We start from the raw sequence: 13846 nt of genomic DNA, 5'->3' as shown, positions 1-13846 counted from the left end.
GGACACTGGATCAGGTGAGTATAATTTTATTTTCAGGTACACCGTGGATTCTACTTGGACAAGTGGACAGAGGTCGGCGTGTGAACATAGGTAAGTATGTGTGTGTCGGCAGGTGTGAAATAAAGTTGTACTTTCACGGTGTGCGTGTCCTGTTTTTATTTGGGTATTTTTTTTCCAGTAGAACTACAGGTACCAGTGGGCCTGTTTTTCTCCCGCATGCTGGTACTTGTGGTTCTCCAAGTACCAGCTTGCGGGGGAGGCTTGCTGGGACTTGTAGTACTACTGGAAAAAACAATATTCTTTCATTTTTCCAAAGGCTATCGGCCCCCCATCCGCAGCCCTTGGATGGGGGGGAAAAACAAAATCTAAACAAGAGAGCGCAGGCAGACTCCGCTGAAATATCACAATTTTAATATACACAGTGATCACATAATATGGTATACATAATTAATACTAGATTAAAGCCAATAAAAATCCGCACTAAAACTTCATATAATTCCACACAATTTAGTGCACTGATAACCTGATATGATGATGATGTATGGATTAATATGTCCTGAAAGTTGGCAGCTGATATTTAGATGCTGAAAGTCTGGATATTATCCATATAGCAAACTGATATTTGAAATTGCTTTGTTCAGGTTAAAGTCAGATGAATACAAAACAAGTGCACTGTTGATTATAGATTAGACCTCTATTACCCCAAGTCGACACCGCACCAGTTCTGCTCTGTTTAATGTAGCAGCATATTGTGGTGATATCGCTTACCACTTCCTCGGTGTATATGTAACACTGACAGGTGCTCGGGTGCCGCTAGCTCCGGCGGCTGAGTCCGATGCTCTCTCCTTACTGCAGCGTATCAGACCAGTGATCGCTCGCCGCTTCTACGGATCATCTGGCGGTGCTGTAATTATCCAAGATGCCGCTGATCCGAGGCGATGAGCTGGCAGCCACGGTCCCCGTATTGCAAAAGGGACCAGTGCAGGTGGCTTTGCTCGGGCAGATTTAACCCGACAGTGGAGTAGAGCTGGAACGGGTGAAAAGCCGTAAGAAGTTAAGGTGGTCAAAGCCTTTAGGGCTGTTTCAGGATCCGACTACTTTTCATTTGACCACCTTAACTTCTTACGGCTTTTCACCCGTTTTTATGTTTTTAAATTTTTTTATTAGATTCCGCCAGCAAAGTGTGGCGGATTGAAAATGACAAATTTACTGTCTAAAAGCACTGTTGTCGAATTATCAATCTTCAATTGAATATACTTTTGTCGAATTGCCGCATTTGTACCATTGCAGAAATGTCGAATTTGACAAATGTCGAATTTCAAAAAGTCGAATTTGGAAAGTCCGTTTTATTGGCGAAAAGTACTGAATTGCATTGTCGAATTTTTTTTTTTTTTTTTTGCGAAAATGTCCCGTTTTTCAACATTTTCGGGAATTCGACCGCAATTGCATATACCCCTATGTCTGTTTCTGCTAGGCGACTCTTGTGGACCCGACAGTGGACGGGGGATGCCGACTCAAAGCGGCATATGGAGTCGTTGCCGTACAAGGGGGAGGAGTTGTTTGGAGAAGGCCTCTCGAACCTGGTCTCTACTGCTACAGCTGGTAAATCAAATTTTTTTTACCTTATGTTCCCCCGCAACATACTAAGAAGGCGCCTCATTATCAAATGCAGTCCTTGCCTTCAAATAAAAGCAAGAAGGTACGGGGATCGTCCTTTTTTACCAGAGGTAAAGGCAAGGGAAAAAAGCTGCACACAGCTAGTTCCGAGGACCAGAAGTCCTCCCCTCCGTCTGCAAAATCCACCGCATGACGCTGGGGCTCCCCTGGGGGAGTCGGCTCAGGTGGGGGCACGTCTTCGAATTTTCAGCCACGTCTGGGTTCGCTCACAGGTGGATCCCTGGGCAATAGAGATTGTTTCTCAGGGATACAGGCTGGAATTCGAAGAGATGCCTCCTCGCCGGTTTTTCAAATCGGCTCTGCCCTCTTCTCCGTCAGAGAGGGAGTTGGTGTTATCTGCAATTCAAAAATTGTATCTTCAGCAGGTGATAGTCGAGGTTCCTCTTCTCCAGCAAGGAAAGGGGTATTACTCAACCCTGTTTGTGGTCCCGAAACCGGACGGTTCGGTCAGACCCATTTTGAATCTAAAATCCCTGAACCTATACTTAAAAAAGTTCAAGATTGAATCGCTCAGAGCGGTCATCGCCAGCCTGGAGGGGGAGATTGGATGGTTTCCCTGGACATTAAGGATGCATACCTTCATGTTCAGATTTTTCCTCCTCACCAGGCGTTCCTGAGATTTGCGGTACAGGACTGTCATTACCAATTTCAGACGTTGCCGTTTGGGCGTTCCACGGCCCCGAGAATTTTCACCAAGATAATGGCGGAAATGATGGTGCTCCTGCGCAACCAGGGTGTCACATCCTCTAGGACGTTAGAGAAAATAAGATTTTAAACCTACCGGTAAATCTTTTTCTCGTAGTCCGTAGAGGATGCTGGGCGCCCGTCCCAAGTGCGGACTACTTCTGCAAGACTTGTATATAGTTATTGCTGACATAAGGGTTATGTGTTGGTTAATCGGTTGAACCGAGGCTATGTTGTTGTTCATACTGTTAACTGGGTAGTTTATCACAAGTTATACGGTGTGATTGGTGTGGCTGGTATGAATCTTGCCCTTGGATTAACAAAATCCTTTCCTCGTACTGTCCATCTCCTCTGGGCACAGTTTCCCTAACTGAGGTCTGGAGGAGGGGCATAGAGGGAGGAGCCAGTGCACACCCAGAATCCAAAGTCTTTCTTAAAGTGCCCATGTCTCCTGCGGAGCCCGTCTATCCCCATGGTCCTTACGGAGTCCCCAGCATCCTTTACGGACTACGAGAAATAGATTTACCGGTAATTCTAAAATCTTATTTTCTGTGCAGGGTAAATAATGGCTGCTTTATTTTTACACTGCAATTTAGATTTCAATTTCACCCCACCCAAATCTAACTATCTCTGCACTTTATATCTGCTCTCCCTGCAGTGCACATGGTTTTGCCCAACTGCTAACAAATTTGCTGCTGCGATCAATTCTGAATTACCCCCATTGTCAATCTTTCTAATGCCTTGATAATGGTTATGAGCGATTCTTATTACATTCAGAAACTGTGAAAATGACTGCATTTTTAAGGGGGGCAGGATGAGCACTACTCGCTAACAGAACATTGTTTCTGTCACTTGGTTTGGTGTATAGAGGAGGCATTAACCTGACCTCCTTTTTGGTTAGCGTGACGTCCAGGAATTTACACTGCTACTATCCACAGTGCAAGTGAATTTAATAGGATGGTCATGGCTGTTGTGTTTGTCAAAGACATTGTTAAATTCAACTTCTGTTCCACCCCAGATAACCAGCAGGTCATCAATATAACGATAACTTGCCTGCCAATATCCGGTTCTGCGAGAAAGACATCCTGCTCTATAATGAACATGTACGCATTCGTGTACGATACGGCCACATTCGACCCCATTGCACAGCCCAAAAGCTGGAGGTACGTGGTCCCGTCTTACACAAAATAGTTTCTGGTCAGCACTAGCTGTAACAATGCCATAAACAATTCAATGCAAGGACCCGTATACAAAGCATTATTAGACAAGAGGGGCGTAGTATGGTTTGCCGGCGGTCATGGTCCCGACGACCAGCATACTGGCGCCGGAGTCCCGACCGCCGGCATACCGACAGCTGGGCGAGCGCAAATGAGCCCCTTGCGTGCACGGTGGCGCGCTGCTCGCGCCACTCTATCTATTCTCCCTCCAGGGGGTCGTGGACCCCCAAGAGGGAGAAAAGATGTCGGTATGCCAGCGGTGGGGATTCTGGCACCGGTATGGTGGTCGCCGGGAGGCCGGCCGCCGGCAACCTGAAGACCACCCGACAAGAGGAGTCTTGTGGTCTGCATCCCCACTGAATGCGGGATGCAAGTGTAAAGGCTACTCACATCCACAGAACACATCAAGCAATCTGCAAGTAAATCAGATAATGTGGATATAAACAACAATAGATTGTTAGTGTCCCTCAAAAATGTGGGCATATCCTGTACGCAGGATTGTAATAGCAAATCTAGATATGTTGATACAGGGACCCCTTGGCAGTTATATTCGGATGGCCAGGTGGCATTAATTAATTTTTGTGTAACTTAGGGATCAAATACAGAAACGGTCTGAAAGGGAAATCAACATACAAAGCTATTTTGATGGCTGGTGAAATTAAACCCTCAGAGCATGCATTGGTCAATAACAAATCAAAGCCCAGATTTATCAAGCCTCGGAGAGTGATAAATTGCATGGTGATATCCTACCTGTCATTTTTCAAACCACGTCTGTTACATGGCAGCTCGGAGCTGATTTACTAGTACTTTATTACCGTGCAATTTATCACTTTCCAGGGCTTGATAAATCTGGGCCCGAGCTCTTTCTCTCTTGAATATTGGCGTCTAATCCTGAGATTTTCTATAGGTGACAGTGTCACTCAGTTGTTTTACAGCCTCATTTTTATAATCCGAGAGATTGTGGTTGACCGTATCGCCCCCCCCTTGTCTGCTTGATATATTAAAATGTCATCATACCAGGATACAATAAGTCCTTAAGAGCTTTTCCTGCCTGGACAATTTCCAAACTTAGGTTTTTTGATGTAACTGTCCTTCATTATGGACTTATCCAAAAGATGAGTTAATGAAGGATTATTGCTCACTGGATGGAATCATGACCTTTCTGTAGTTTCTGTAATTGAGGCGGTATATCTGACATTAGACTGGGTTTGTCATGAAAATGTTCTTTGATGTTGATGCTCCTATTAAGCATGCAAGACTCTATTTTCCACTGAACACGGTCAAAGAGAAGTAGTGGGCACATTTTTAATTCGAAATCCTCGAGGGATCTTTTTGTCTTTGAAATACTTGGACATTGTCAGACCGTGAAAAAGTCTCTCTCTTTCCTTCATTTTAGTCATTCATTATCAAGGTCATGTGATCACTGAACTCTTCAGGGAATACAATGGCCTCTGACTCAGAGTAAACTGAAAACTGCTCCTGTTTCCAAAGTGATTCTCTGCGGAACACCTTCCGTGTTTTCTGAAGCCATGTGAACAAAGACTGTGCTAATAGCAGGAATGAGTGTCGCTTCATGCAGTATCTAGGCAACTAATGGCTACAACTTCTTTATATTTCATTTTTTATTCATTTTTCTATTCATTTCTTTTGCTATATTTTGCCTGCATCATTGACGTTTTTGTGTTTACACACCAGCAGTTGCTTTACGCTGTTTATTATATTATTGTTTCACTGTCATTTGTTTATTTGATACATCATTTAATGTTGAACATTGTGTTAGTACATCCATCCTTGACGTTGGTATATGCACATGGGCCCTCATTCCGAGTTGATCGCTCGCTAGGTACTTTTAGCAGCCATGCAAACGCATAGTCACCGCCCGCGGGGGAGTGTATCTTCGCTTTGCAGGAGTGCGAACGCCTGTGCAGCCGAGCGGCAACAAACACATTTTGTGCAGAATAAGACCAGCCCTGTAGTTACTTATTCTGTGCGATGATTGCTGCGACGAATGACCCGGTAATGACGTCCGATACCTGCCCAGCAAACGCCCGGCCACGCCTGCGTTTTTCCAAACACTCCCAGAAAACGGTCAGTTAACACCTACAAACGCCCTTTTCCTGTCAATCTCCTTGCGATCGGCTGTGCGAATGGAATCTTCGCTAGATCCAGTGCACAGCAGCGATGCTCTTTGTGCCCGTATGACGCGCGTGCACATTGCGACGCATGCGCAGTTTTGCCATTTTTTTTTTACCTGATCGCTGCACTGTGAAAATCGGCAGCGAGTAATCAACTCATAATGAGCCCCTTAGTTCCATCATGTATCATTAGCTTTTGCCAGTGCAGACTTGTTTTTAGTCTGTATTGTTTGGGGCAGTTTGTCCTTTCCTGTTTCCAAGTCCAGGAAGCAGGAACAAGCGTGCAGCGTGCAGCGTGCCTGGGGGTGGTGGGTGCTATTTAATGTTGGTAAGTGCATGTTAATTTTTGTATACGGCTTGAAAAAATACATACATCATACATACATACATACATACATACATACATACATACATACATACATACATACATACATAGTCAGTCGTACGTACATACATACATACATACATACATACATATGTAGTCAGTCATACATACATACATACATACGTAGTCATTCATACATACATACATACATACATACATACGTAGTCATACATACATACGTAGTCATACATACATACATACATACATTCCCAGCAGAGCTAAAGTTTACTTTTTAATTCCTGCTCATGTTTTTCTCACCAGCTCGGTGGCAGCAGAACTTCACAAAATTCAGACATTTAACTGTATCCTTTTATTTATTAATACTTATATCCTTTTTTATTGTGGACAGCTGGGAGATGCAAACTGTGTCATTTTATTTTCTTCACTGTGTTTCCACATTTTCTGTCTCTATCCCCTCTCCATGATGTGTGGCTAAAGTGTGCACAATTGTCTGTTTTGTATTTTTCTTAAAGGTATGTTTAGAAATCAACAATATTTAACAGTTGTGACTTTCCCTCATTCTGAATGCATTGCCTCTGTTCACTGTACAAACATAGGGATATGAGTCGTTGGGTCGACTCAACTTAGATCGACCACTGAAGGTCGACGTGAGCATTAGGTCGACCTGTACTAGGTAGACAGGTGAAAAGGTCGACATGAGTTTTTGGACTTTTTTTGGTGTCGTTTTCTCTGTAAAGTGACGGGGAACCCCAGTTAGTGCACCGTGTCCCCTCACATGGCTCGCTTCGCTCGCCATGCTTTGGGCAAGGTTCCTCGCTGTGCTTACCACTGCGCTCGGCGCAGGTTACCGTTCACAATTGTAGTCCACGTGAATCGTAAAGTATGAAAAAGTCCAAAAAGTGAAAAACTCATGTCAACCTTTTGACCTGTTGACATAATAACGGTCGATCTAAGTTGAGTCGACATAACGACCGTATCCCAAACATAGATGACTTTATGCTTGCTAATTACATGGTAGTGTTGTATATGACTATATACATAATCACGATATCCTCTTGCACATTTTTCAAATTGTGATAAACCATGGAAAATAAAAAATATTTGTATGATGGATCTATAGGGCAGATATATAAAGCCTGGAGAAGTGATAAGTGGTAGGTGATAACGCACCAGCCAATCCGCTCCTGTCATTTTTTTTAAACCTGTAATGATTGGTTGGTGCGTTTATCACCTTCCACTTATCACTGCTTTATCACTTCTCCAGGCTTAATACATCTGCCCCATGCCATATATACCACAAAAACTGAACTTAAGGCCCATATAGACGGGCCGATGTGCGAGAGATGTGTGCTGAGCGTGCGGGGGGAAACGGGGAGGCCGCTCATTCCACCCAGCGGGTGAAATGAGCAACCCGCTAGATTGGCCTGCATGGCAGGCCAATCTAGCACCAGCGATAGCGATGCGCGGGGCTGCGCATCGCTATCGCTGTATGGGGTACACACGGAGCGATCCTACTTAAATTCTAAGCAATCTAGTCAGATTGCTTAGAATATTGCTCCGTGAGTACCCCCCTTAAGTGTGTCTTGGCTGCTGATATTGGAAATGCCTGCTATAATGGATGTGCAGTTAGTTCATTGATTATTCAGATTCAGATTATTTGATTATAGACTGCGTAAATCTTAAATATTTTTTTTAAATTCATATCCTTAACTAAAAATGTTTTAGTCCTGCTGGAAAACAGGTGTACACTGAGCCACAACAATGATCTTAAGCTTTCCAGCCAGCCGGCTAGTGGGGACCGCCTGCAGGAGAGAATCGGCGATATAAATATACAGACTATTCTGGAGAAGACATCAAAAGCCATACAAGATATTGACTTACTGCTATCTTCTAGAAAGTAATAACTGCGGGGAATGAATAAAGCAATAGGACTTCACTCTCTGAGAATATTATGCTGTCTTTGGTGGCAGTTTATATGTATATATTGCTTTTGTAGTGGAAGGAATGGGATTCTGTGCCAGATGAAAGTGTATTTTATATTTTGTTTTCTATCTCTGTAATGACGGACTGAAGTTTCATTGCCTGTGTGCTTCATGGATTCAGACTGATTATAGTATTCCTTTTGTAAGGCAATATATTCATTTAGTGAGCCCTGTCCTGACTCTGCGTTCTGCTTATAGCAATCTAATCAACTTGCAGCGACTTGTGACTTAATTTTCTTTATCATGGGTGCACTGTCCTGTGGGAACCGTGTCATTTGTCAGCACAACTATTTGTCTTCCTCCTACCTTTCAGCTGTGAACATAGAGTACCAACCCTGACCATGGACTTAAGTTGAGGGAATTCAGAATACTGAGTATTTGTGTGATTTCTGCAGAGCTTGTTCTCCTAGACATGTCTTAATCTGTCCACATGTCTGGTCAGTAGCAACATTATCTAGGAATGCATCTGCTACAGAAGCGTATGCAGTTCTACAATGAGTCTAGTAATAATCCCTTCAAACTTGATTTGTGGGCAATTCCATTAGTGACAGACACGACAAATGATTCACTACAAGAATAATGATGATTTTTTTCATTAATAAAATATCAGAAGTTCTGGAAACTTTGCTAGTTATAAACTATAATCATTCCGTTAACTGTTAAAGTAACAGGGAAGTTTAATTCTGTAATTATCAGAATTATGCAGGTACACAATAATATTATGTGACAGACACGACACTGAATGAGAACACAAATTCAGGATGAGTATAACTTCCTTCCAAATCTTCCAAAATATGAAACCTACAGTTCCATGACTTAACACTGGGGCAGATGTATTAACCTGAAGAAGGCATAAGGAAGTGATAAACCAGTGATATGTGCAAGGTGGTAAAGACACCAGCCAATCAGTTCCAATATGTAAATTAACAGTTAGGATCTGATTGGCTGCTGCCTTTATCACCTTGCACATATCACTGTTTTATCACTTCCTTATGCCTTCTCCGGGTTAATACATCTGCCCCTGAGAATGATAGAGTTGTTGGTTTGGTTGCGTAAAGAAGATAAGAAATTTCAAGTATTTGTAAATATTCTATTAAACATTATACCTGTGACAGACATGACATAGGAATTGTGACAGACACGACATGTTCCAAAATACTTGCAAAAACCATTTAAATCTCAATTAAACTACATTTATTATTATTATTTATTTATTACCAGTTATTTATATAGCGCACACATATTCCGCAGCGCTTTACAGAGAATATTTTGCCCATTCACATCAGTGCCTGCCCCAGTGGAGCTTACAATCTAGATTCCCTACCACATGTACACACAGACACATTCACTAGGGTTAATTTTGTTGGGAGACAATTAACCTACCAGTATATTTTTGGATTGTGGGAGGAAACCGGAGTACCCGGAGGAAACCCACACAAGTACAGGGAGAATATACAAACTCCACACAGTTATGACCATGGTAGGACCTCAGTGCTGTGAGGCAGTAATGCTAACCATTACACCATCCATACTGCCCTAAACAAAGCTACATCTTGAAAATAGAGTTTAAGCCTATTATCATTTAAATCTATAAGACTTATATTATTAGTTATCTCCAACATTATGTGAATATAAGGACAATTACATACCTGTAAACCAGTTGTCAAATACGGCAAAAAATCACCATAGCTTTCCACAGACTGCCATCTTGAATAAACAATGCTGTCAACTTATAATTTATGAAAAACAGGTGTTTATTATCTTTGGTTTTACAAAATATTAACTTCAGAGAATATAAATTTTCACTACAAGATTAATTGTGGCCACTTTCAGGAAAAGATGTTCTGGTTGACATATTCATGGAATTACCCTTATCTGGTTTGTTGGTCGGTGGCGGCTTTCGGCCTGTGGCCGCACTAACTGCTCCCGGTGCTGGACGTGACCTGGCTCCTGGGATGCAGTTCAGTATGGCGAAGCGTAATGAACAAAAACGTTTTAAAATCAGCACAAGATTAGATAGTTTGATAATAGTCACAATGTCCAAATATACTGATACGCAGACTATTGGGGTATCTAATGAGTGTCAAAAAGCGGAAGTGTTCCCTGTTTTTTGTTTTGTTTTGGGTTTTTTTGTCTATTTTTTTCGGGCAATTCTATTAGGACACGTGAAAAAATGTAATTGTCTCACAAAAACACACTGTTTCACTGAAATGTGTTTTTTACGGTTGCAACCCTGTTTTCTCACGACAAAGGGGTAGTTTTGGGGGATTTTGTTTCGCCTGCCTAAGGCAGGTAAAACAAAAACCCAGATAAGCAGCAGCTTGTGCCAGCTTTTGTGGGGGGGTAATTGGATAGCCCTGGGCGAATCCATTAGACACGAGAAAATATTGTGGCTAATAGGGCAATATCCAATGTGTCTTTTCTGGGGCACACTTCCAAATATTGGTTAAAATATAATTTTTAGTGAATACACTTAAAATTTAAGCAACAACACAATTGTTTTTAAAATAATAAAATAGCAATTTTTTGGTACAAGTGATGTCATTTTAATCATTCTAAAGTGAAAGTGAGCAGTGGGTAAGAGAGATTTCTCTAACGTCCTAAGTGGATGCTGGGGGCTCCGTAAGGACCATGGGGATTAGCGGCTCTGCAGGAGACTGGGCACAACTATAAAGAAAGCTTTTAGACTACTGGTGTGCACTGGCTCCTCCCACTAAGACCCTCCTCCAGACCTCAGTTAGATTCTTGTGCCCGGCTGAGCTGGATGCACACTAGGGGCTCTCCTGAGCACCTAGAAAGAAAGTATATTTAGGTTTTTTATTTTCAGTGAGATCTACTGGCAACAGACTCACTGCAGCGAGGGACTAAGGGGAGAAGAAGCGAACCTACCTAAAAGGTGCTAGTTTGGGCTTCTTAGGCTACTGGACACCATTAGCTCCAGAGGGATCGACCGCAGGACCCGACCTTGGTGTTCGTTCCCGGAGCCGCGCCGCCGTCCCCTTACAGAGCCAGAAGCACGAAGAAGGTCCGGAAAATCGGCGGCAGAAGACTTCGGTCTTCACCAAGGTAGCGCACAGCACTGCAGCTGTGCGCCATTGCTCCTCATGTACACCTCACACTTCGGTCACTGATGGGTGCAGGGCGCTGGGGGGGGGGGCGCGGGCACCCTGAGGGCAATAAATAACACCTTGGCTGGCAAAATATACATCATATATATAGTCCCAGAGGCTATATAGATGTAATATTACCCCTGCCAGTATTACAGAAAAAGCGGGAGAAAGTCCGCCGAAAAGGGGGTGGGGCTTCTCCCTCAGCACACTGGCGCCATTTTTCCCTCACAGTTCCGCTGGAAGGAAGCTCCCTGGCTCTCCCCTGCAGTCTAAGAATAGTACAGAAGGGTAAAAAAGAGAGGGGGGGCACTAAATTTAGGCGCAGTATAGATATTATATATATATATGTAATATATATAAAAAAGCAGCTATAGGGAAAACACTCATTGATAGTGGGATCCCAGTGTTATATAGCGCTCTGGTGTGTGCTGGCATACTCTCTCTCTGTCTCCCCAAAAGGCTTTGTGGGATCCTGTCCTCTGTCAGAGCATTCCCTGTGTGTTTGCGGTGTGTCGGTACGGCTGTGTCGACATGTTTGATGAGGAGGCTTATGTGGAGGCGGAGCAGATGCCTGTAAATGTGATGTCACCCCCTGCGGGGTCGACACCTGAGTAGATGGTGCTGTGGAAGGAATTACGTGATAGTGTCGACTCCTTACATAAAAGGTTTGACATACCTAATGTGGGACAGCCGGCTTCTCAGCCTGTGCCTGCCCAGGCGTCTCAAAAACCATCGGGGGCTCTAAAACGCCCGCTACCTCAGATGGTTGACACAGATGTCGACACGGATACTGACTCCAGTGTCGACGACGAAGAGACTAATGTAACTTCCAGTAGGGCCACACGTTACATGATTGAGGCAATGAAAAATGTGTTGCACATTTCTGATGTTACCCCCGCTACCACAAAAAAGGGTATAATGTTTGGAGAGAAAAAACTACCAGTAGCTTTTCCTCCGTCTGAAGAGTTAAATGAAGTGTGTGAAGAAGCGTGGGCTTCCCCTGATAAAAAGATGATAATTTCTAAGAGGTTACTAATGGCGTACCCTTTCCCGCCAGAGGATAGGTCACGCTGGGAAACATCCCCTAGGGTGGATAAAGCGCTCACACGCTTGTCAAAGAAGGTGGCACTACCGTCTCCGGATACGGCCGCCCTGAAGGAATCTGCTGATAGAAAGCAGGAGGCTATCCTGAAATCTATATATACACACACAGGTGTGATACTGAGACCGGCTATAGCTTCAGCCTGGATGTGCAGCGCTGCTGCTGCGTGGTCAGATTCCCTGTCAGAAAATATAGATACCCTAGACAGGGACACTATTTTGCTAAACGTAGAGCATATAAAAGACGCACTTTTATTCATGAGGGATGCACAGAGGGATATTTGCCGGCTGGCATCCAAAATTAGTGCAATGTCCATTTCTGCCAGGAGAGGGTTATGGACTCGGCAGTGGACAGGTGATGCAGATTCCAAACGACACATGGAAGTTCTGCCTTATAAGGGTGAGGAATTGTTCGGGGATGGTCTCTCGGACCTCGTTTCCACAGCAACAGCTGGGAAGTCTACATTTTTACCCCATGTTCCCTCACAACCAAAGAAAGCACCGTATTATCAGGTACAGTCCTTTCGGCCCAATAGGGGCAAGCGGGTTAAAGGCGCGTCCTTTCTGCCCAGAGGTAGAGGGAAAAAGCTGCAGCATACAGCCAGTTCCCAGGAGCAAAAGTCCTCCCCCGCTTCCTCTAAGTCCACAGCATGACGCTGGGGCTCCACAGGCGGAGCCAGGTACGGTGGGGGCCCGTCTCAAAAATTTCAGCAATCAGTGGGCTCGCTCACGGGTGGATCCCTGGATCCTTCAAGTAGTATCTCAGGGGTACAAACTGGAATTCGAGACATCTTCCCCCCCCCCCCGCCGTTTCCTCAAATCTGCCTTGCCAACCACTCCCTCAGGCAGGGAGGCAGTGTTACAGGCAATTCAAAAGCTGTATTCACAACAAGTGATAGTAAAGGTGCCCCTACTTCAACAAGGAAGGGGTTACTATTCCACAATGTTTGTGGTACCGAAACCGGACGGTTCGGTGAGGCCCATTTTAAATTTGAAATCCTTGAACACATATATAAAAAAATTCAAGTTCAAGATGGAATCGCTCAGGGCGGTTATTGCAAGCCTGGACGAGGGAGATTACATGGTATCGCTGGACATCAAGGATGCTTACCTACATGTCCCCATTTACCATCCTCACCAGGAGTACCTCAGGTCTGTGGTACAAGATTGTCATTATCAATTTCAGACGTTGCCGTTCGGTCTCTCCACGGCTCCGAGGGTCTTTACCAAGGTAATGGTGGAAATGATGATACTCCTTCGAAGGAAGGGAGTTTTTTTTTTTTTTTTTGAAAATGTATTTATTCAAATTTTTCAAGTATAGACAAACAGTTTGACAAGGCATCATCTCCACGGCACTACCAATTGCGGCCGCATGGTATTTCTAGCAATGGAGAAATAGTACAATATACATGTCCAATATTTAATACACTAAATAATCAAACAACAAGACAAAGACATTGGGTTGGGAAGGGGGGGGGGGGGCACATATTGAATCAGGCTACATGTTACCAGCCAGGGCGGCTTCATGACATGTCACATTCTAAACATTTGCTCCATCGATTTTGATTTGTGATGGGGTTTTTGGAGTGGCAAG

At 43.8% G+C, this 13846-nt stretch overlaps 1 protein-coding gene across 2 annotated transcripts in view; it reads left to right on the top strand.

Annotated features, from left to right (window-relative positions):
* Positions 1-8208, top strand: part of C1H5orf34 (chromosome 1 C5orf34 homolog) — a 99851-nt gene extending 91643 nt beyond the window's left edge. Inside the window, exons 11-12 of one of the 2 annotated variants that reach the window (XM_063961751.1) lie at positions 6360-6400; positions 7785-8208. In XM_063961751.1, coding sequence (XP_063817821.1) covers positions 6360-6400; positions 7785-7960 — 217 coding nt within the window. In that variant the 3' untranslated portion in view covers positions 7961-8208. Of the gene's footprint in view, positions 1-3379; positions 3466-6359; positions 6401-7784 lie in introns of those variants that run through there. The other variant, XM_063961761.1, reaches the window with a different exon arrangement.
* The last annotated feature ends 5638 nt before the right edge of the window (positions 8209-13846 follow it).

Source organism: Pseudophryne corroboree, chromosome 1 (assembly GCF_028390025.1).
Source record: "Pseudophryne corroboree isolate aPseCor3 chromosome 1, aPseCor3.hap2, whole genome shotgun sequence".
NCBI lineage: Eukaryota > Metazoa > Chordata > Amphibia > Anura > Myobatrachidae > Pseudophryne > Pseudophryne corroboree.
Note: the sequence above shows the minus strand (reverse complement) of the source record. Positions and strands in the feature narration are given on the sequence as shown.